We start from the raw sequence: 21,825 nt of genomic DNA on the forward strand, positions 1-21,825 counted from the left end.
TATATAGTTTAGTGAAACATCAAGTTGAAAGTTTAACACCTTACACAAAGTCTATGACTGCTCTGGAGCGGTAAAGCAATTATTAGATGAATTATGTTGAAGAGGAAGTAAGTCGGACTGCTGTGCTGTTGGAGCCACTTCAAGCATTTGACATGCTGATGTCAAATGCTTGACATCAGTTGAACATCTGCATATTATGAGATTATGTATGATTATGGGTCATTGCCGCAAAATACATTGATTCTGGAGCGCTATTTAAATGATTTTACGCTCCATCGAAACACAAGTGTGACAAAGATTTTTGAAGCTAAAGACTTTTTATCATCAAAGCTGTTGATACATTTGTGTCTATACCTGCTTATTTTTACTTGGATGTTACAGGAATTTAATCCAGGGTCAAAGGGTCCAGATATTAGTATGTAGTTCCAGAAGAGATGGAAGAAAACGTTTTGATAAATTACGGCACTCTTACACAAATCTGGATCTTTAAAAAAAAAAGCATTTTAGAGAGAGAGCAGCATTTTTTTTACCACAGTAAAATATAAGAATATACAGGACAGAAGAAAAGTGAACTAGATGAGGGCAGGCTGTACTTGCAGCGTAACGATCCAATGGAAATATTAATTACCGAATGGCGTTGAAAACCAGCATTTGATGCGTTTTTAAAAGATCTTTTTTCAACACCTCGCCTGAATTAACATGTCTTAGTTTTTTCTGTGAACTCTCAACTTGCTCTTGCGAAAGAAACAAGAAGCTCATTGCCAAACAGTAGAAATGACAAAAAAAATCCTTTCCTTTGTTACTGTGTTTAAACATGAATAGGACTGGAATATGACCTTAATAATACCTTCACTCCCCCTCTCCAGTTTCCACCGTGCGTTCGTTTTTGCCAGCCTGCATGCCAGCCTCAGCCACTGGCAAAAGCAAGTGAAAGTCTATTACTCTTATCGGCGGCTTAGTGCTATTTAGCAGGTTAATTGGAGTGTTGTAGCTGCAGCCGTCTGACTTCTAAGTGCTAATTAATTGCAACCTATCTGTCTCTCTCCCTGCCGTTCTCTCCGTCTCTTTCCCCTCTTTCCCTCAGCAAACTGGATGCCTTCATTTATGACGCCGCCGTCCTGAACTACATGGCTGGCAGAGACGAGGGCTGCAAGCTGGTGACTATTGGCAGCGGCTACATCTTCGCCACCACGGGATACGGCATCGCCATCCAGAAGGAGTCTGGGTGGAAGAGACACGTGGACCTGGCCATCCTGCAGCTTTTTGGCGACGGTGAGCGCAGCTCGCCGCTTCCTGCGCCGTTTTTATTCATAGATGCCGCTCGGCTTAGCGCTCCCCGCAATTCCATCGCGCAGGAAGGCTTCACTGATGTGATTAGCGGTTTAGTAGTGCGCGAACGCATCAGATATGCGACCATATTTTAACTGATCACAAATTCTCAACAACCTTGACGCGAGCGGGAAAGGATGAAGCCCACACGTTATCTGTTTTAACGCTGATAACACTGTCCTCGTTAGGGGACAGCTTGTAGCTGGGCGCATGAAGACACCGCAGAAGTACAGCTTGATGGAGGAAGAAATTGGAAGAAGAGCATATTGACAAGTTGGCTGCAAATCTATTGTAGGGATAAATCTGCTAACATCAACAGAAAAAGGTGTTTAAAGTCACTAAGAAGATCATTTTAATGGTCTTGTTGCAAAGAAAAATGCAAAAATCAGAACAATAATGAACCATGCAATGCTGTTTCTCTGCTCCATGCTAACCGCTGCATGCATAAGCTAGCTTCTACTCGTCTAATAATGTAATAATCAGATTTAAAAGAAGCTGAAGGAGGTCGATAGCAGAAAGTAGCGAAGATATACAGCAGAAGACATACAGACAATATTCAGGTTGACTAAAAATACTGGAAAATCTGCATCAACTTTTAAAGCAACAACATTGAATCCTTCTACATTTAGTTTTTTCCAGTGTGATCGAAATTGCTGCCTCCAAGAAAGTTGACGTTTCATCAAATTGATTTTGATCCATTTAGCTAAAACTAAACAGAGCTCGGCTCTGAAAGGACGTCATGACTGTTTGAAGTCAGGAGCCTTAAAGCCGTCAATCTCTGGTGAAAGATTCAGAGAAAATATCTGATCCAAGACAACATGTCATCCGGCAGAGGAACAAAAATAGCTCTGTTTCTGTTTGTCAAGAAAAACACCTGAAAACTCAGAAATATCACATTGGTCAAAAACTAAAGGTTTTGTTAAGAGGTGTAAAGCTGCTGTCACACTGTTTTCTATTGTGTCAAACATGCTGCCATTTTGAATAAGAGCTGTGGCGCTTATGGGGGTGGTGGAATTTTTCAACATGTCCAGAAAAATATATTTGATGACAAAACTAAGTATCCTACAGTTTTAAATGTGGACGATGGGGATGTAAAAGCCTTATTTTGCTACTACTCTTGTCTTCAAATGACAGTAAAATAATAATTTGTAGACTCGATATGTAGAGTGACTGTAGGGTTCTTCAAGCAGACAACATGCAACGAAATGACAAAGAGACTAAAGTTGACTCAGTTGAAGCCAGATTGATGAGTGAAACTCTTGTTTTTAAGGCTTAGAGCTGAAAAAGTGTCTTCTAGTTTTTCTGTACTTATAGCTGAACTCCCCTGTCAATGAAAATGCAGATTCTTTAGACGTAAATCAAGCTGACTGCTCTTGTCCGTGTGCTACCCCTTTAACGAATCTGCATTCACGCTGTTGCTCCATTCAGCAGCTAATCAACAAATGTCAGCCTGTCATGTCTACTGGCAGCTACCCATGTGTAGACCTTTAAGGATGGACAACTGTGTTCAGATAATTAGTTTTTTTTTTAAATATATTTCCAATCATCTTCAGATGTGTATTTTAATTTTCCATTGTTATTGCTTTTCTTTAAAGAAAAAAAAAGCCAGAGAATGTCACAGAAAGTCCTCTGAGGTTTCAAAGTTTAGAGGTTTTTGTTCACTGTGCTCACATCAATCAGTGCTTCACACAGGAAAACGGTTTGAGCTGCTTTCCCTTTAACCCTGTAGGGAACGGATACATAAAGCGGAAGAGACTCAAAGCCAGGCGGCGTTTTTTCAACACACTTTAGGTCTCTTTATTTTTGGTCTCCATTTCTGAATTCACTGCTGTATTTCTGTAAAGCACAGTGCCTTACGGGTGCAACGACGACGTTTCCAGGACAATCAGTTATCATGTTTTAAGCTTTTATCCGTCTGATTAGCATGTAGGAGAAAATAAATCTGGCTTTTCTAAGGAACTGGTCTCTGATTGGCTTTGCAACTTAAATGTAAAGTAGATTCAGACAAGGAGAGATAAGGCCGAGCTTTAATGCAACCTGTGATTTAGCTCCGCCGTGGGGATCCTCGGCTTTATGATGGCGCTTGGCCTTTATAAGACTTCGCCCAAACTCTCCAGGGTTTCTGCTTTTGAAACGCTGCTTTATTCCAGCTCCAACTTCAGTATTATTGGGTGTCTACAAGTGGCGATTAAATGTCGTCTGAAAGTCGCTCTTTGTACAGATTGAAGCAGTCGAGTACAGCTAATCATTTTCATAAAGAAGGTCCACAAAGTTCTAGTAAAATAATACTGTACATATTTTATCTGTTATGATGGTATCTTTAAGTTTAAATCATTTGTTTGATAAAATTCTCATCAATCTTTGCTGTTCTCTTGTGCTTATTAGGCCAAATATTTGGCATTTTTCTGCTTTTCATTGATTAAATTGCAACAATTTTTTTTATAATAATGCATCTTTACATGAAATAGAATTTGTGTGTCGATTGGCCAGGTGAACCAGTTTGAACATCTGGAGAAAACTATGTTGGCATTTCTGACATCTGACTAAAAAGAGTTTAAACAGTAGGAACGGTCTGACAGACATTCTTAAACGGCAGTATTATGTGTTTTCCAGGTATATAGTGTCATTTTACAGCACGATCAAGTAACTATGGTAACTTCAGTTGTTATAAAAATGCTGTATGAATCAAATATGACTTAAAATAAATTTGACTTTGTAATTAAACACCTTGAAATTGGGCCTCTGTGTCTTTAAGAAACTCCTGCTCTTTCTGAAGCTCCGCCTACAGGAAGTAATCACAGACTCTATTAACCCTTCAACATTTTTACCAGCGTTGCACTGAGAAGCAGCTCGTATAATGAGCTCAGCTGATGCTCAGCTCCACCTGGTGGTTGCTAATTGCTGCTGGCTAGTCTGAAGGAGCTGAGTGGGTGGAGTCAAGGGGAGAGGTGGACGCATGGAAACTGTAGGTCCGTCTCGAAGGTGGGGCTAGGTCCAACCAGGCGTTTTGGACAGCCGAATGGTTGCCATGGAGATTAAAAGATTTCTCAAACATGCATGAGAGAACCAAAGCGACACTCCTGGCATGTGTTTGATGAGGGAATAACATTACAACATGATGTAAAGGTCAAGGAAGTCGACTTTTACATTATAATGCCCTTTTAAGTTGGTTTGAAACATTTTCAGACCTTGTCGTACTGAAAGCCAGCCCATGCCAAACTCAGCAGCTGCACCCTCTGTATAATTAGGCTGACCCTTCTTGATACGCAATTAAACGCAGAACGGAAAATGTAAGAGAAGTTTAATGTGTCTGGAGGTTTTCTCGCGTCTCGGAGCCAACTGTGCTGGACGCGCTCCAGCACATTGTGAGCCTCCTGAAACGAGGGCCGTCCGGAGGCCCGCTTCATTGTGTCCCAGTTAGGGGTGCCAGCATAGCTCCTGGTGTATTTCAACACTGGGTGCTGTGTGAGAGTGCATGTGTGAAGGCACACACGTGAATATGGGTCAGCCCTCTGAAAGTGAGCCGACATGTGTGAGATGAGTGAGAAAGTGTCGAGATTCTGTATTTTCGTCAGCCTACGTTCAAAGAGGATAAGTGTTCTCCATTTATCGATTCTTACTTATCACCGGTACCGACAGTTTCTGATCGAGCTACATTCGTCCCAACTTTTGAGTCACTTGTGTATGTTTGTACGTGAATATGGGTCGGCTCGCTGTAACACTCCCCCTCCATCCCGTGCCACTGCAGGAACCGAGTGGCCCTTATCTCACAACCTCTGAGGATTTCAATGTCACTTTGCCACGCCTCGCCGTCCACTCGGCTCCTCGTGGCCTAGAAAGGGATCCGGCTCACGCGGAAAGCCCCGTGGTTCGCTGTGGAGGGAGTGTGTGGGTTGCTTGACGCAGGCAGGAGCAAAACTTATATACAAGAGCTGTGCTACAAAAACAGAAACCACACGTTTAATTCCAGTTTTTTTCTATAAAATAGAAAGTTTTCACGTGGCTTGACCTTTTTCTGATCAACCAAGACTTGCTGCATAACATCAGAAGTTCATTTAGTGTTTTATTATGTTTGTCTAAATCTGAAGTGGTTCTAATGCCCAAATTATTGTTGAAGATGCTCTTTATGTTCTCATTGGAAAAAGGTTTGATCAGCTTGAAATAGGCCAGTCAGAACAACAGAATCTGCTGGACGATACATTATCCCAAATGGTATTGGGATAAATGATAATATTGTTGTTTCGAGACCATTTTCAAGTGATACAAAAGTAATGGATATAATAATGCAAGTGCGCCTGTCAAAGATCAATAAACTTTAATTTCTAACGAACATTTAACACTGGAACTGGAAGACATTTAAAGAATTAAATGAACAATGAATCAAATTAATTATGAAGTCTCTGTGAACAGAATTGCCTTTTAAAAAAGGAGCTTGTGGAGACCAATGGCCCAGACTGAAGACTTTTGTCATCCAGTCTGGTAGAAAGAAAAATGAACAGTCATGCAAATGGAAATTACTGAGCACATTTTAATTTGTCACGCGATTAATTGATTTATTGCAGCAGGCTTAGTCTGAAACTTTAAATACTCTGTGTATTGATTCGTCCAGTTCAAGTTTGATCAGTCTCAGTATTTAACAAAAAAAGACTGATGGCAGTCTACATCTGGTGGTGAATTTGTCCTTTAACTTGTGCCGTCCTCCTGGTCACTCCAGCCTTTTTGGTATAAACTTGTACATTACTTATGTCGCAGTGTTCAAAGTAGTGGCAGTGCGGAAATTACGGTACGAATCATATACTGACTTCAACGTTTTTAGCTAGTCTTAGTATTCCCACAAATAAATTGCATTTAGAGAACTGTATTTACTATCAGAGCAGGTCGAGAATGACTTACTTTCTTATTTGGCTACACAAGACGGACTTTAGTTTACTTTTTTAATATCATGAAATCCTTTGCTACACAATCTTGTTACGCCAACGAATCAGGGTTGCCAACTCTCACTCTTGAGAGAGTAAAGTTTTTCCTCTGTCCCTCCCACTGCCCACTGTACCCAGTTAAATCTGTGCATTCAAAAAAACTACCTCCCTTAATGCATATCACCTTTTATCCTACTGTTCAAAACATCTCTTAGGTTTTATCAGTGAAAAAGAGAGAGAGGTTTTCACACCATATCACCGAACTTCCCGTTTCCCTCTGCGTCCATCAGGAATCCAGACAATTTATTTACAAGATGTGAAGCATCGAATGCACAGCTTCCTTTTTATACTTCCTGCATCTCGACTTACTTCCAGCTCTACTTAAAAGCAGGAAACCCTGAAAAAAAGATGCTTTTTTTTTGTTTGGACAGACAGAAACTGTTACATTTTTCCATCATCTTTTACAGAGCTCAACCTGGAAATGCACTGTAGCACTGTGAAGAGATTATCAGGAAAATCCATATTTTTAAACATAATTACACTTTCAGAATGAGAAAATTAAAACAAAAGTAATCTCTAATTGTCTCCAGGAGTCTTTGAATCCGTCGACAGACCCACAGAGGAGTTGTGTTTTCTGTATCTCTGCTTTCTCCTGACGGTGCAGCCACCGCCGCTGACTGTATGATTAATTAAGCGATTCCCGCCATGCCTCTCTCCGCTCTGATTGAGAGCAGCTTGTGATAAAACAGAAGGTGACCCACAAAGGGGACCGTGAGCTGACGGAGCGGCATCAAACGCACCTTACGAACATATGCTGAGACCGAAGCGTTTGATGTCATCGATGTGTGTATGTGTGTGTTTCTGCTGGCCGGTCGTGCTGTGAAGGCCACTGCCCTCGTCCCCCGCAAACCCTCAAACCGTTTATTAAACCCTCGTTTCATCTGCTGCGTCATCACTTCCACGTCTCAGGCCGTCCCACGCCAATTCTTTACGACGTCACATCCATCCTCTCAGCGGTGTGTTTTATGTCCATTTTCCACCACTTCCCAGCCTTTCACTGTACGCCTCTACTGCCTGTTTTAGTGCTCCATCAACTCCTTATGCCTTTCCCTCTCCCCCCTCATCCATCTCTCCCCGTTTCCTTCTCCCGTCATACCATCTGTTGCAGTCCTCACCTTCTCCCTGCCTTCGTCCTTCCCCTAATATTCCCTCTCTACAATGTCATTCCCCCTCCTCCAGGTGAGATGGAGGAGCTGGAGTCCCTGTGGTTGACGGGGATCTGCCACCACGAGAAGAACGAGGTAATGTCCAGCCAGCTGGACGTGGACAACATGGCCGGGGTCTTCTACATGCTGGGCGCCGCCATGGCTCTCTCCCTCATCACCTTCATCTGCGAGCACTGGTTCTACTGGCAGCTGCGCTTCTGCTTCATGGGCGTCTGCTCCGGCCAGCCCGGCTTCGTCTTCAGCGTCAGCAGGGTGAGAGGCCACGGATGGGAAAAGGGGTTGGGGGGCCCAGGGGGGTCGAGGACTGCACGACATCCCCAATACACACTGTAAAAAAAAAAAATAAAATCTGCATATTTAATGGCAGATTGTGGCAGGAAAAATTCATTAAACAATTTAAAGCTGTTTGATTCAACGTAAAGTTTCCACAAATAAATGAATGTACATTTTATATTTGTACATTAACTTTATAGGTTCATGTTCATGTTAGGGATTCACATTTTTTTCCTGTAAGTTTAAGTATTTCCTTTTTTAGTAAAGCATCGACTCCAGCGTCATTTTTACCACAAAATCAACAATGAAAGTGCCATCTAACGCTGGAAGAAAGAAAAAGAAAGAAAGAAATGTTTTACCTCAAATTTTATGGTGGAGTTCTGGCAACAACAGCAGCCGGTGATTTACTGTAGAAATGTACTTTTTTTCTTTTTTTACAGTGCAAGATGGTCCAGACGAGTTGAGTGGTTTCCACAAATCATGTCCTTATATATTAAATATCATGCACTAAAGACACTGATAGCATCATTTTAAAACATTAAACTTTGAATTCAAAAGCATTTTTTTCAGTAATTATTTACTTCCTGTAACAAATAGTTCCTGAAATTGTTCCACTGACCCTTGTTTGGAAGGGTCAAGGCATATACATATGATTGAATGGCCTAGTCAAAGTGCAGGCTTAAATCTAGTTAAGGATCTTTGTCAACCCTTGAAAATTGATGTTCACCGACACTCTGTTCGATCTGAAATGGATAACAGTTTCAGTCTAAAGACTTCCTGCTGTAAAAAGTTGGAATACATTCAATACAATTTTTTTTTACATTTTACAAAATTGTTTCTTTTTCCTTTCCCTTTACAGTTACCAAATATAGAAAAGTACAAACGAATTAAATGTTTTTTTTAAGGCGCTGTATTTATTTTCCATTTTCTGACGGCCACAAGTTGGCAGACGTTCCCTTTCGTCGCTTACAGAAAACAATAATCTCTCCTCTGTAGTTTTTGTTGTGATTCATGTTCCTGGAGCCCGTGAGGTAAACATTTACAAAATGCTGAGCTGAAATCAATAATTCACTCAAGGAAGAAAAAAAAAATCAGCCTCTGAACCAGTGAGGGTAGATTACCGCGTCCCGGGAGACCAAAGTCACCTCAAGGTGTTGGATTTGCATCCCGATTGTTTTGACTTGGCTATGGTGTAATTCACTGCATGCCTCTGAAGGTGAACCTGTGCAGGCTGAACCACGTGGCTAATTTACAGCAGAGGAGCCACATGTTACTGCTCTCTCTCTCTCTCTCTCTCTCTCTCTCTCTCTCTCTCTCTCTCTTTCTCCCTCCGTTACCTTGATGGAGCTGTGCAGCCAGAAAGCAAAGCTAAAATCGCCTCCACGCTCTCTGATCATGCTTGAGTGCCCAGCTTTCATTACTATCTCCATAATGGTCGTTTTATTTTGTTAATGTCTGTTTGTGCGTAACCGTGTCTGTTTACCAGCGCTCCTATGCAGTCTGGAATAACAGAGCTTCATTATTGTTTTTGTTTTTGGTCTGAAATGGAAAAATGTTTGTATTTCCAGACTTTATTAGCTGACAAAATGTCCTCACTTCTGTCCTTCCTAATATGTCGGTACTTTCATGCATATTTGTCTCTGTTCTTACCTACTTATCCTTTATGTTCCCTCCTCCCTCTATACCTCCCTTGTGTCTATCATTCCTTTCGTCTTTGCATCCTTCCTTCCTTCTTGATTGCAGGCTTCTTTGTGTCTCTTTAACCTCCCTTGTTTTGTTGGATCGTTCTGTTCTTTTGTCTTTTGCTCTTTATTTACTTCTGAAGTTGATTCATTCATTCTTTCCTTCCTTCCTTGTATCCTTACTTTTTTCCTTCTGCTTTTCCTGTGTTGAATCCTCCTTTTTCCATACTTGCCATTTTTTCTTGTTCCTCTGTTTTACTTCTCTCTTTTCATGTGTCTTCCCTCCATTTCTTCCTTCATTGCATCTTTCTGTCCATTTGGATGTCCTTGGTTCCTTCTGCACTTTCTTGGTTCCTTGGAGTCTCTCTTCCATACTTTGAGTCTGCTTACAGCAGACATATCGGTCATAAATCCACAGTGAATATTTGGGCATTTATATTTTAAAACAATCGTAAAGTTACCGGGGATCCGGGATAGCCAAATCTGGAAAAGTATTGAATTTTTCATGAAAAATGTGGAGCAACCCCTGATTTCCATTTGCCTCTCAAACGCCATTTGACTTCTCATTTTCAAAGCCGAGCCGCTCGCTTATGTTTTTTTTTTTCCTTTTCTATTATTATTATTATTGCATCATTACAATTTGTATGGGTGGCTGGAACAGAGACCAATTAAGCTTTGTGTAACATTCAGCAATCGTCCTTAATGGCAGAAATTACGCCCATCCCTACTGCAGCCTGGCAAAATGAATGAGCTGTGCGTGTCCACGACTACAGCGAGATGATTCAGTATGATAAAATATTCTGGGCAAACACTCATAGAAAGAAGTGATTTGCATTTAGAGCACTGGGCAGGAAAACATCAACAGGAGTTATGACTCTCTAACATCTCAGCACAACCCGACGTCCAAAGCGTCACATCGTCCATGTCTCATTTACTGTAACATTGTCTCCTCAGCTGCAGCCATTTCTTCCATTTTCCCCGTCTTTCTTTTCCCCTCGCTCTCGTTCTGCTCCTCAGACAGATTCTGTTTTCTTTAATTTCATAGCCTAATCCAATAAAGCTTATTGTTATTGCCACAATTAACATCTAGGCCCGGCGCCGTGACAAATGACATCTGTTACGGTTGGCGTGAGTCACGCAGTCACGTCTGCATGCTCGCTTTAGTTTTCCCTCCCTCTGCAGGCCTGGTGAGCGGCTCTCCTCAGACTAGCCTGGTCCTTCGGGTCCCACCTGAAAACACTCAGACAAATGAGTTGTATTGATTTAAAAAGCCTCTGATGACTTCAGAACTGTAAACGTAACGGAGGTTTTAATCGCTGCGCTCTGCACAACTCTCACAACAAAGTATATGGAAGTTCATTTGTGCGTCGCAGCAAAAACGTGCGCAATGTTTGGACCGTGATAAACAAGGAGGTGCTACACAATCTACATCCTGATCACTTGAAATGTTCTCCGTGCACGGACAGCTGATGGTGTTCTCCATCTGTTGTGGAAGGAGAGTCATCCTGAGGTAAAGGTAGAGCAAAAGTCTTTTAGGGCGTGTCTCTACCAGATTTGCACATCTCATTTTTTTTTTCAGCCTTTGTAACTATGGATGGGATGTTCTGTTTTCAAATTTTGCCACTGATTCTCAACAGGATTAGGACTTTGACTGGACCATTCTATCATATAATTATTGTTTCATCATAACTGTTTAGTTTTGTGTTTGGGATCATTGTTCTGCTGGAAGGTAAATCTGTGCTTTAGTATGAAGGTTATGAAGGTTTTGCTTTTTTTATTTCTAGCAGTGTTATCCTGTACACTGCAAAAACACAAAATCTTACCAAGTATTTTTGGTGTAGTTCCTAGTAAAATATCTTTGTAGAGTTGAAATAAGACAAAACTAACATAAAGGTAACTTTAAGTTAGAGATATAGGAGCTTATTTTAAGTCTTTAATGTTGATGGGAAAGTTCAAGTTCCTCTGGCAGATTATTTTACTCAGAACATAGGAAGAATGTCTTATGAGTTAAATAATCTGCCAGTGGAACCAGTACTTTTTTAAAAAAAAAATAAAGATTAACAAAGTATTTCCTTAAAACAAGCTTATATATCTTGCTGGAAAGTTACTTGTAAGTTAGTCTTGTCTTATTTCAAATGTACTGAGATGTTTGCATTAAAAGTTTGACAAAAATATTCAGTAGGGTTTAGTGTTTTTTGCAGTGTAGGATTGTACTGTATTTAGCTAAATCCTCATCAACTCTGACCCGCTTCCTTGCTGAGAAAACCCCTCTTCAGCGTGATGCTGCCACCAAAATGTTTTCCACTTTATTCTGACTGATGTGGAATGTTAGACTCTCTCCGCATGGGGATTTGCATGTGGGTTAAAAAGCTCAATTTTTGTCTCATCTGACCAAAAGACCATCTTCATGTCTTTCTTTCGAAATTGGTCTTTTTCAGGCGTGTACGACTAATAGTCGTCTTGTTGACAGATTCCCCCACCTGTGGATCTCTGCAGCTTGTCCAGATGGCCACTAATGCTGTCTAACACACCTCTTAGGCCTTTAATGCACTTATGCCAAGATTAAAATTCACACAAGTGGACTCTATTTACTACTTAGGTGATATTTGAAGACAGTTTGTTACCCTCAACATTATAGGAATCTAGTTTCACTGTGAATAACTATAAATAACCTGCTAAGATTTTGGTTTTAAAATAACAATAGATGAAGGAATGAGTCCAGAACATCAAGTTATTACATGTCTGTGGAATAAATACAATATGCAGGAGTTTGACAAGAATGAAAATTCAACCTTACAGTCAAACACATTATTCAACAAACTCACTAAGCTACTAAACTACTAAGAAAAAGTTGAAATGATTAAACTAATGAACTGCTGGAGGCAAAAACAGTAAAAATAGATCTAATAAAATTATGCAACGATGTCACTGTTCAATGTTGAGAAAACAGGTTTATCCAAGAGGAATTTGGAAACGAGGCCAATTTAATTGTTTTTAGTAAATCTTGTAAGAGTAACAAAATGTGAAAAAGTTAAATTGACCAGAAAGTAAATTTTAAGAACTTTTTTTTTTTTGGGAGGGAAAATATGACAAATTCAGTAACCAGGACGAGATGATTCTGTGTGGAAAAAGCCAAAAATATCATCAAACCAGGTGAACAGGTTTGTTTTCGTCTTCCTCCTCCAAGTGCCTCTCCAGCTTCACCTACTTTCCCAACAGCTCCTGCTATTAACAGACTGTGAAATTAAAGCAATACCACTGCCTGTAAAATAAATATTAGAACAAAGCCTTTTCTGCGCCATTGCAGCAATCCAATCACCAGAAATGTGTGAACTATGGAAGAACTACGAGGGTCTCGAGGAAAAGACGCCAAGCAGTAAAAGATTTCTGATCCCACGGATCAGCTGAGTTTTGACCATTTGCCGTTTCGTTATCCAGATCAACCTCCTGTGAATAATCAGTCTTAGCGATTGATCTGCTCCTCTAAGGTTCTCATCTGTCACGCCTGGTTTGCCCTCCGCTCAACATCCATTTTTATCTGAATATTGTATCGTACATCACTGAATGCAAATGGAGCCGTTTGTCTTTCTGTCTCTGAGGGGCTCGGCTTTAATGTGGCCTTTGTCTTACAGTAGGAATTGTGTTGCTGCCAGAGGCGCCAAGAGGCTTGTGAAACTGAGGGTTTTAATAACTGCCAGAGGAAATAGTTGAGCTAGATTCTAATTACATTGATTGAAGGTATTGACCAGTGGATCTGAAAGGGTTTTATAATCCCTCCGCCCGTATCAATCACCTAGCATCAAGTCGCTTCGTTCTCTTTCCAGGGTTGTGCCGTTTGATCAATTGCGCTCTGTTTCACGGCAGCAAACATGCTGCATCACATTGCTTTTGATTTTCTCCCTTATCCTGTTAAATGTAGATTCGTTTATAGATATTTACTCACAATATACGATTGTTCTAATTTTTTGTCCTCTACACTCTAAGCATTTGTCAGGATGCAGTCTTAAGCATTTTTTTTATACAGTCTAATAAAACGTAGAAGCAATAGTTAATGTTTATTTATTAGGTTGATAACCAAACTTTTATTGCCTGACATGTTTATTTTTTCAGTATCAGTCTTGAAATATTTCTTTAAGTGTTTCTGGTACTTTAAGAAATAGCCACTTAACATTTGCGTTATCCTCAGCTATGTGTCTAAGGAGTGACTGGAGTGCTAATGAGAGAAGCGTATCCCTGTCAGAAAAGACAGAAAATCTGAATCAAAGTAGGCAGAAAAATACAATTCTTTCATTCTCTTTTAGACACTCTCATACCTCATAGGATAAAATAAATATATTTTAAAGAGAATAAATGGGAAGCAGTTTTAGCTATGAAAAATTACATTATAGTTTTTACATGCATTTCCTTCTTCTGTAGCAGATTTAGGATGGCGCTAGCAGGGCAGTGCTGGAAGAAAACCTTTTTAGAGGCCTCTAAAGACTTGAGGTTGAGGTTCATATTCCAGCAGCTGGACTTGATAAAGCACTGTACAAGAACAGGCCATTTACCATTAAAGTGCAGCACTAACAATGCTTCTCCTTCTCCGTATCTCTTTTCTACAGGGAATATACAGCTGCATACATGGAGTCCAAATCGAAGAGAAGAGCAGCTCTGCATTGAACTCCCCGTCAGCCACCATGAACAACACCCATTCAAACATCATGCGCCTCCTACGCACTGCCAAGAATATGGCCTCCCTGTCAGGGGTGAACGGCTCGCCGCACAGCGCCCTGGACTTCATCCGTCGAGACTCATCTGTTTATGACATCTCTGAGCATCGCCGCAGCTTGGCTGGCCATTCCGACTGCAAACCTCCTTACATGCCTGAAGACAACATGTTTAGTGACTACATCAGTGAAGTGGAGAGGACGTTTGGCAACCTTCATCTCAAGGACAGCAATTTGTACCAAGATCACTATCTACACCATCATGGTTCAACCCCAGGGCTCACTGGTCCTCCTCCCAACAGACCCCACAGTTTGGGCAGTGCTAGTTCTCTGGAGGGTGGCATGTTTGACTGTGACAGCCTGGGTGGGGGAGTGGCTCCCATTTTCACCACCCAACCTTGCTCTGCTCTGACCCACAGGAACATGAGCAAGTTCGACCTGTTGTCCGGACAGACTCCTCCCTCAGGCCAGAGCTTCAAGGGAGGACTGCCTGACATCTACGGGAAGTTCTCCTTTAAAGGTGGTGCCTCAAGCTCCACTTACATTCCGGGACCTAGCTACTGTGGGGGGAGAGGAGACGATGATGGAAATATACGCTCAGATGTTTCAGACATTTCCACACACACTGTAACATACGGAAACTTGGAGGGTAATGCCAAGAAGCGCAAACAGTACCGCGACAGCTTAAAAAAGAGGCCGGCCTCTGCAAAGTCCAGACGGGAACTGGACGAAATTGAGCTGGGTTACAGGAGGAAACCCTACCACATCAGCCACCACCACTACCACAGCCAACGCTCTGCCTCCCCGCCACTGTTGCCCTCTGAACGCAAACGAGGGGGTGGAGGAGGAAACAACAATGGGAACTCTTACCTCTTCAGGGAAAAGGAGAGTGTTCGGGACTTTTATCTTGACCAGTTTCGTCCCAAAGAGGGGGTCCCTCAGTGGGAGCATGTGGACTTGACGGAGGGCCCTGGAAACAGAGATGGAGGAGTGCCAACATGCACCTCCTTGGTGCCAGTTGAAGACTTTCTGAAAAGCAAACCCAAAAAGTCTGACTCAAAGGGTGGGCCAGGGTCTGGATTGGCAGGGGGGGAATGGGAGTGCAGGAACTGTCGAGCTAGTGGGGGCAAGCAGATGTCCATTCATGGAGGAGGTGGTGGGTATTCAAGTGGTATGGGCTGTGGGTCCTCAGCTGGTGGCAGCCGCCCCAGCTCTGCAACCTGCATGCGCTGTGAGGGTTGTAAAAAGACAGGAAACCTCTATGATATCAGTGAGGACAATAATCACCCCTTGGAACAAATGGGGGGAGGGAAAGGCGGGGGAGGAGTGGCAGGTATGGCCGCAGGCCCTCAGGCTCAATCTCAGGCCCAGCAGAGGAGAAAGAGTGGAGGATTTGGGAAGCAGCTAAGGCGGCAGCATTCGTATGACACATTTGTTGACCTTCAGAAAGAGGAAGCAGGTGGAATGGGAAGTCTGATGGGAGGCTTAGGGGGAGGTATGGGTGGACCTGGGATGGGAGGAATGCTGCCCCCACCAAGGAGTGTTAGTTTGAAGGAGAAAGAACGCTATATGGAAGAAAACAGCCCCTTTGCACACATATTTGAACGCCATGGGGGCTCAGAAAGGGAAAGGGACAGAGACCCACTGTTTTATGGAGGTGAGAGCCAAAAAGGCTCTGGCTCCCCATTCGGACTGTTCAGAGGGGGTGAGGGCCTCCACCGCCGCTCCATCGGAGAGAGAGACATGAGAGACAGATCTTTGATGGAAGGTGGAGGTGGGGCAGCATTCTCTTTATCCAAATCTCTTTATCCTGACCGGGTAAACCAAAACCCCTTTATACCCACCTTTGGCGATGACCAGTGTCTGATGCATGGAGCCAAACAATATTACCTGACAAAGCAACAGCAGCAGCAACAACAAGTTGCCCAGAACAGCAGAGCTGACTTCAGGAGTCAATTGAGTGCAACGTCATATCTGCCATCATCTGCCACAGCTGGGGTGATGTCCAACGTGCCCCCCCGGTTCCCAAAAGAGCTCAGCCTTGGTGGGATGAACCACCACGGGTCTATGTTGGCAGTCGGACCCCCACGTCCCTTCAATGGAAGCAATGGCCATGTGTACGAGAAACTCTCTAGCATTGAGTCTGACGTGTAAGAGACAAAGAGGAAGAAGGAGGAGAGCAACAGAGGTTCAAAGAGTTTGGAGATCAGGGGTATTTCTTAGAACTATACAGACACAAAGCAGCTTGAGTTCATGGTGACACAGAGATGACTGAAAGAAGGGTCAAATGAGTGGCAGAGGCAAAACAGGTAGAGACTGTTGTACAAGATAGAGAATGAAGATAGGAATAAAAAATCAGGACATCCTTAGGGGGTTAAGGATGCTAAACCTCTCTTAAAATGGCCAAAGCTACTCTACTTTTACATCCACATACAATCAATCAACATTGTCTTTAATCTCACAAAAGCCCTACACTTAAACAAGTTCCATCCTCATAGCCCCCAGTGTGCTAGAAGTCACATTAATATCTTGACAAAGAATCACCTTGTTTTAGTTTTCTACAGGGGCCACAGTTTGAGGGCTCCTGCTGGGTGCTTGTGAGGAACCACAGCAAGAGCGGCAACAGGAGAGAACTGCCCATGTGCCCCTGTGACAATTTAGAAATTAGACGTCGTCACATTCGCTAGAGCCACAACACAGCCTGTCTTGGACATCTCTCCCTGAACCCTTACCCACTCCTCTTCTTCTCTGCCCTGCTTCTCCTCCATATCTTTGACACCTAAAGAGCTGTTTGCTGATGACAATTACAATCATGAATGATAATAAGATATTCTTATAGAAAAACAGGGTATAAGAACAACAATAACGTTGTGAATAACAAAGACATTCATGCTGTTTATGGTAACTCTGCTTGTGAGACCAGACATTTTGTTTTGTATTCTGTTGGTATAGTATTTGACTATTCTCTAAGTATCTGTAGTAGTTGTGTTCCATTTGCTCCTGGTGGTGCCAGGAAGGTTGTTCTTGGTTCAACCAACAAGCCAGAAAGACTGAGTTTTTTACTCCTGTTTTTTCTTCTGTTTTCTGTAGAATATTTTACTCCATGACCATTCGTGTATCTGCTCCAGGATTTCAAAGACACATTTGGAGCTGGGAAATTCTTGATATTTTAAGACATTGCTAATAATCAAGCACGCACATGCTTCAAAACACACACAGTTTCTTTTTCTTTCTTCAGTTTTTCTTTTTTGTCAGTCTGAACTCGTGTTACTGTGAAGAACAACGTTTTCACCAGAAGCTACTGAGAGGAAGGACGTGCCTTAAAGGTCTCCAGTGGAAGTGTCCTCCAGTTTCACACGCAGCTGCACCAGAACAGACCAGCGCTCATTCAGGCTGCCCAGTGTTGCCGTCACATATGAGCCAAACCCGCTGTAGAAATTCGACAGCAGGCTACTGATGATGATGGTTTCCATACAAGACGCTGTTTGAGATCTTTTATACCTTCGTAAAAATATTTCATATGTCAGGTATGGATGGTGTTTTATGAACCAGTCGTAATCAGGATGTCCCACTGTTACTAATAAGCTGATGTGTCTCAGTTCATAGCAATGGAAGCCTATAGACCACCTGTTTTATCCATCCTACACAACACCTGTCACTTGGTTCTTGCTAGCATTACTTCACATCACACCAACAGTCTGGGAGGCTCGCACAGAAAGCTTTGCTTGGACATTGTGTAAAACCAACATTATGCACTGTCACTTATGCAGACCTGCCACAACGAAGTTGTAGAAGAAGCTGATAAAAGGCAGGGTTGAGGAACTGGCTAGGCAACGGGAAGGCAGCTGTCTTGTGAAAGATTGTTTTTTTTCTTTTTTACTCAGACTGTTGTAGATAGTCTTTAGCTAAAGAGGCCTCATTTATTGCACAGGACATTTTACTCAGTGTAGGTTTGGGCACTCAGTAGACATGCCTTATGATCTCTCTCCCCCAAGTTGACTCATCATGTACAGACTTCAGAGGCTTCTATTAGTTATTTGAAGGTCCGATCTATGATTGGTTGGTGTCACAAGTTCAAGGGCTGAGAGATTTCACACAGGAGTACTGGCCACAGAGAGGACCTACCGGACTGTGTGTTAAACGATTTTTGTAATTATGTCACACCCCAATATAAAAGCACTCATGCAATAGGTTGATATGTGTGTTTGTGCGTTTGAAGAGAACCAGACCATTATTCAACAATAAGTGCTTTTTCCCCCCTAATCACGCTGTTAAATATTCATTACTTCAACAGCCTGTACTCCCTAACTCCTCGGATAACACTGAGACTGATCGAGTTAGCCTTAAATCAGATGCACCCTCCCTCCCTCCCACATACACCCCCCATGACACTCCTAATAAATAACTTGGGATCTCTGGAATTTTTATACACATTTTGAAAGTTCAGGTGAACCAAACTCAGCAAGGAGGAAGAAGGGTTTGACGCAGAAATAAATGGTTAGTTACGATTTTTGAAGCGAGGCTCTGTGATGTTATCAAGAGTAGTTTCTTTAGTTGCACTAGAAAGATTCGTTATTGCAGTGAGTTAAGGAGAAAAGTGGAAAAAGTTGTTATACATCAATCACACTATAGAGTTTCAACAAAGTCTTCCTGCAGATTTGACAGTACAGCTGCTAGTTTCATCACCAGTTAAGCCAGATTGCATTACCTATTTTCTACATACGGAAATATGGCATGAGCCTTTACAGCTAAAGACACCATAAACAGCACATATACGCGCCACTGCTACAAAATGAATGTAGGTGCTACAAAAATGCCACGGCAATGATCCGATAATAACATCACTTAATTTCACGTGACACCATGCAAAGGCTCTGTTTGCTTGGAAAATTCACTCGTGCTAAATACTTGGAGTGGTTCCAACGGATGGGCAGTCTGACCTACTTTTTGATTATTTCAGCTTGGGAATGTTTAACCTCTTGGGGGCGTACTTAGACTGTTTATAGAGCATTGAATTTTAAGCCCAAGATGGTCAGACAAAAAGAAGGTGATGACTCAGCATATTCATATACTCTATCCGGTTATAGGACGCCACACATTTTGAACCAGTACAAATCTATTTTGCAAACCAACGGTGTTTTATAACACAAAATGTGTTAATTTAATCTGCGTTAGACACATGTAACATACATTTCTTTTGATAAACCAACATAATAGCAGCCTTAAATTAGTGGAAGACTAGCTGCTAATAATATGCAGTTACATTGGTTGCATGTTGTTTGGCATGTTGTTTGGCTGAGAAAACAACAGCCCCTGCACAAACAGGTAAGATCTGCTAATCTAGTGTTTTGTTTTATCTATTGGAATGTTTTCCAGACATATTTCTGGCTGAAATCAGATAATTTCTTAACCTTTCTATAAACCGACTGCAACATGATGTTTTTCCGTCACAGCTAGACCAGTTATCGTGAGTAATAACTTCAGAGAGCCTCACTTCAAAAACTCAGAACTGCCCCTTTAAGAATCTGAGAGACTTTGGTTTGGGCATCAGTGTCAGCATTAGTACTTCGATCTTTTTCATGTAAATAAATATATATTTAAGAATCTTTTCACTTTGTACAGTAAACAGACAGACAGGATGTAACTTTCAGTATGTTTTACAATTTAAGAAATAAAACTGTGATAAAAACTCATAAAATAAAAAAAAATCTGAATAAAAATATGCAAAATATAGAATAAGACACAAATATTACTAATCATAAGTGATATAATTGAACCTTTTTTTTCTTTAAATCTCATGTTTACTTGATTATAATAGTTTTACCAATACGGATTATGTTAAGAGTTCTGATTTTTTTATTATTATTATTATTATTATTATTATTTTCTCTAAATTGTTGCAAACTGAGGATAATTTACTGTAGGTGTAGACGTTTAGTGATTAAAAAAAAGGGAAAGCTTAGTTTTAGGAGTCTATGTTAAGTTTCCCTTGGATTGTGTTAGACTCTACCTTTTTAAGATAAGCTCTTTCTCCATGCTTTTCGGCATAGATTCAATTATCTAAACATTTATATAATACGATATTACATGTATACAGAGGTGATATTTGCATATAGAGGCAGCAGTATATTGTGATCCTTCATTTCGAAGCAGCCATTCTTGTTTAAAAGTTTTCGAGGCGTTTGTGTTTTTTGTTGCCCATTTTTTTTGGACTTGGGCTCTAAACGGCAATTGCACACAGAATTTAGAGCCATCATCGGCCCGGCCTATCCTGCTCCCTCTCTTTGTTTGGGATAGACATCACTGTGGTAATGGAAGATTACACTTACACACACACACACACACACTTAGGCACACTGGACGTTTTTCCAGTGTTGATGTTGCTGAGAGTTTCAGCAAAATATTGTGGAGAAACCAACCAAGCCGAAGTGCAGAGTCATCTCCGTGAAAGTGCGGCTGAAATGCATTTGTGCAACCCCTTATTAAAAGGTGAAACATTTGTTCCGTCGTGTCTCATTTTGTGCAGGCTTTTTCCCCCCCGCTGCTTTATTTGAACTCGCGTTGCTAAACTGTGTTACTTGACAGCCGAAAAGCCCTAAAATGCTCCGTATTCTCATTCATTTGATTCTTTATTTATGTCTTGTGTGTGTTCCTCTGCATTAGAGAGAGGGAACCATCTTTATTAATTTGCAGCGGGCGCATGTGAGACGCCATGCATTCGGAAATGATTTTTCTCCTCCTTATTTTGTGTGGTTCTAATTCCAATAAGTCCGTGTAATCTTCTCCTCCAGCCTGAGAGAAGAAATTCATCTTTCCACTGTTTCTTTTTTCCCCCTTCTTTTCTCTAACTGCTTTCGTGTCCACGGGGTTGATTGAAAAGTGAAAAATGTATCGGTGTGCACATAAACTCTGTTAGCGGTCCATTTTTCCCCCTCTACAAGGCACTGAAATAATTCAAGTCATTTGCAATAAACAGCACAACCAAACAAATAATGTTCATATTGTACTCTAAATATGTTAATTTATCAGCTCTTGTTTTACAGGCATCAGGGTGGCTAGCAAGGGCTAGCTAAGTCCTGTGGGCTATGACGTAGAGGTGTACCTGATACTGTTAAAAAAAAATCATACCGACCGTCAGATTTTCACCCCTGCAGCTCAGGTCCGGCTGTGAAGCAGATTAAGTTGGGCTTGTCATTAGTCTTTAGTCCCCCTTAAGGCCAAATTGGTCCTAGTCTCCGGTTTCTGCAAACGAGCATGTCACAACATATTTGGTTCACGAAGGGCAAAACACTGTGTCCCCTCTTTCCCCGGTGTTAACACACGAAGAAGAAGTGGCTCTAACACGCACGTGGGCTACAACACGGTGGAAGGTGTTTTTCTTTTCTATCAGGAATATCGACCCGAATGAGGGCAGAAAAGGAAGACAGGTGTGTGATGATGACATTCACTTTCCTGACTTTGAAACTGCTTGTGTTTGTTTGAAAAAAGAAATAATAAAAAAGATGAGTCAGTCGTGTGATTTCGTCCCATGCAGACAGGAAGAATTAAACTGTGATATTACATAACTGATTGTTCTGAATCTTTATGTAACTAAGCAGTTCACACTCTATCAGTTGCTCTCTGTTCATTGAAAACTGTGTTTTTCCCCCCCCCTTCGTATTTTAGTTCCAGACCTCTGTGTGTTTGTTTGTGT

General features: G+C 41.6%; 1 protein-coding gene across 1 annotated transcript in view; it reads left to right on the top strand.

The window, feature by feature from the left end:
• LOC107837107 (glutamate receptor ionotropic, NMDA 2B-like) overlaps positions 1-21,551 on the top strand; it is a gene marked incomplete at its 5' end in the record, with an annotated part of 41,045 nt that extends 19,494 nt beyond the window's left edge. Inside the window, 3 exons of the mRNA XM_016675441.1 lie at positions 1,085-1,272; positions 7,485-7,723; positions 14,028-21,551. Of these exons, the coding sequence (XP_016530927.1) occupies positions 1,085-1,272; positions 7,485-7,723; positions 14,028-16,286 (2,686 nt within the window). The remainder of the gene's footprint in view (positions 1-1,084; positions 1,273-7,484; positions 7,724-14,027) is intronic.
• Positions 21,552-21,825: the final 274 nt, after the last annotated feature.

This window comes from Poecilia formosa, unplaced genomic scaffold (genome assembly GCF_000485575.1).
Source record: "Poecilia formosa unplaced genomic scaffold, Poecilia_formosa-5.1.2 Scaffold114, whole genome shotgun sequence".
Lineage (NCBI taxonomy): Eukaryota > Metazoa > Chordata > Actinopteri > Cyprinodontiformes > Poeciliidae > Poecilia > Poecilia formosa.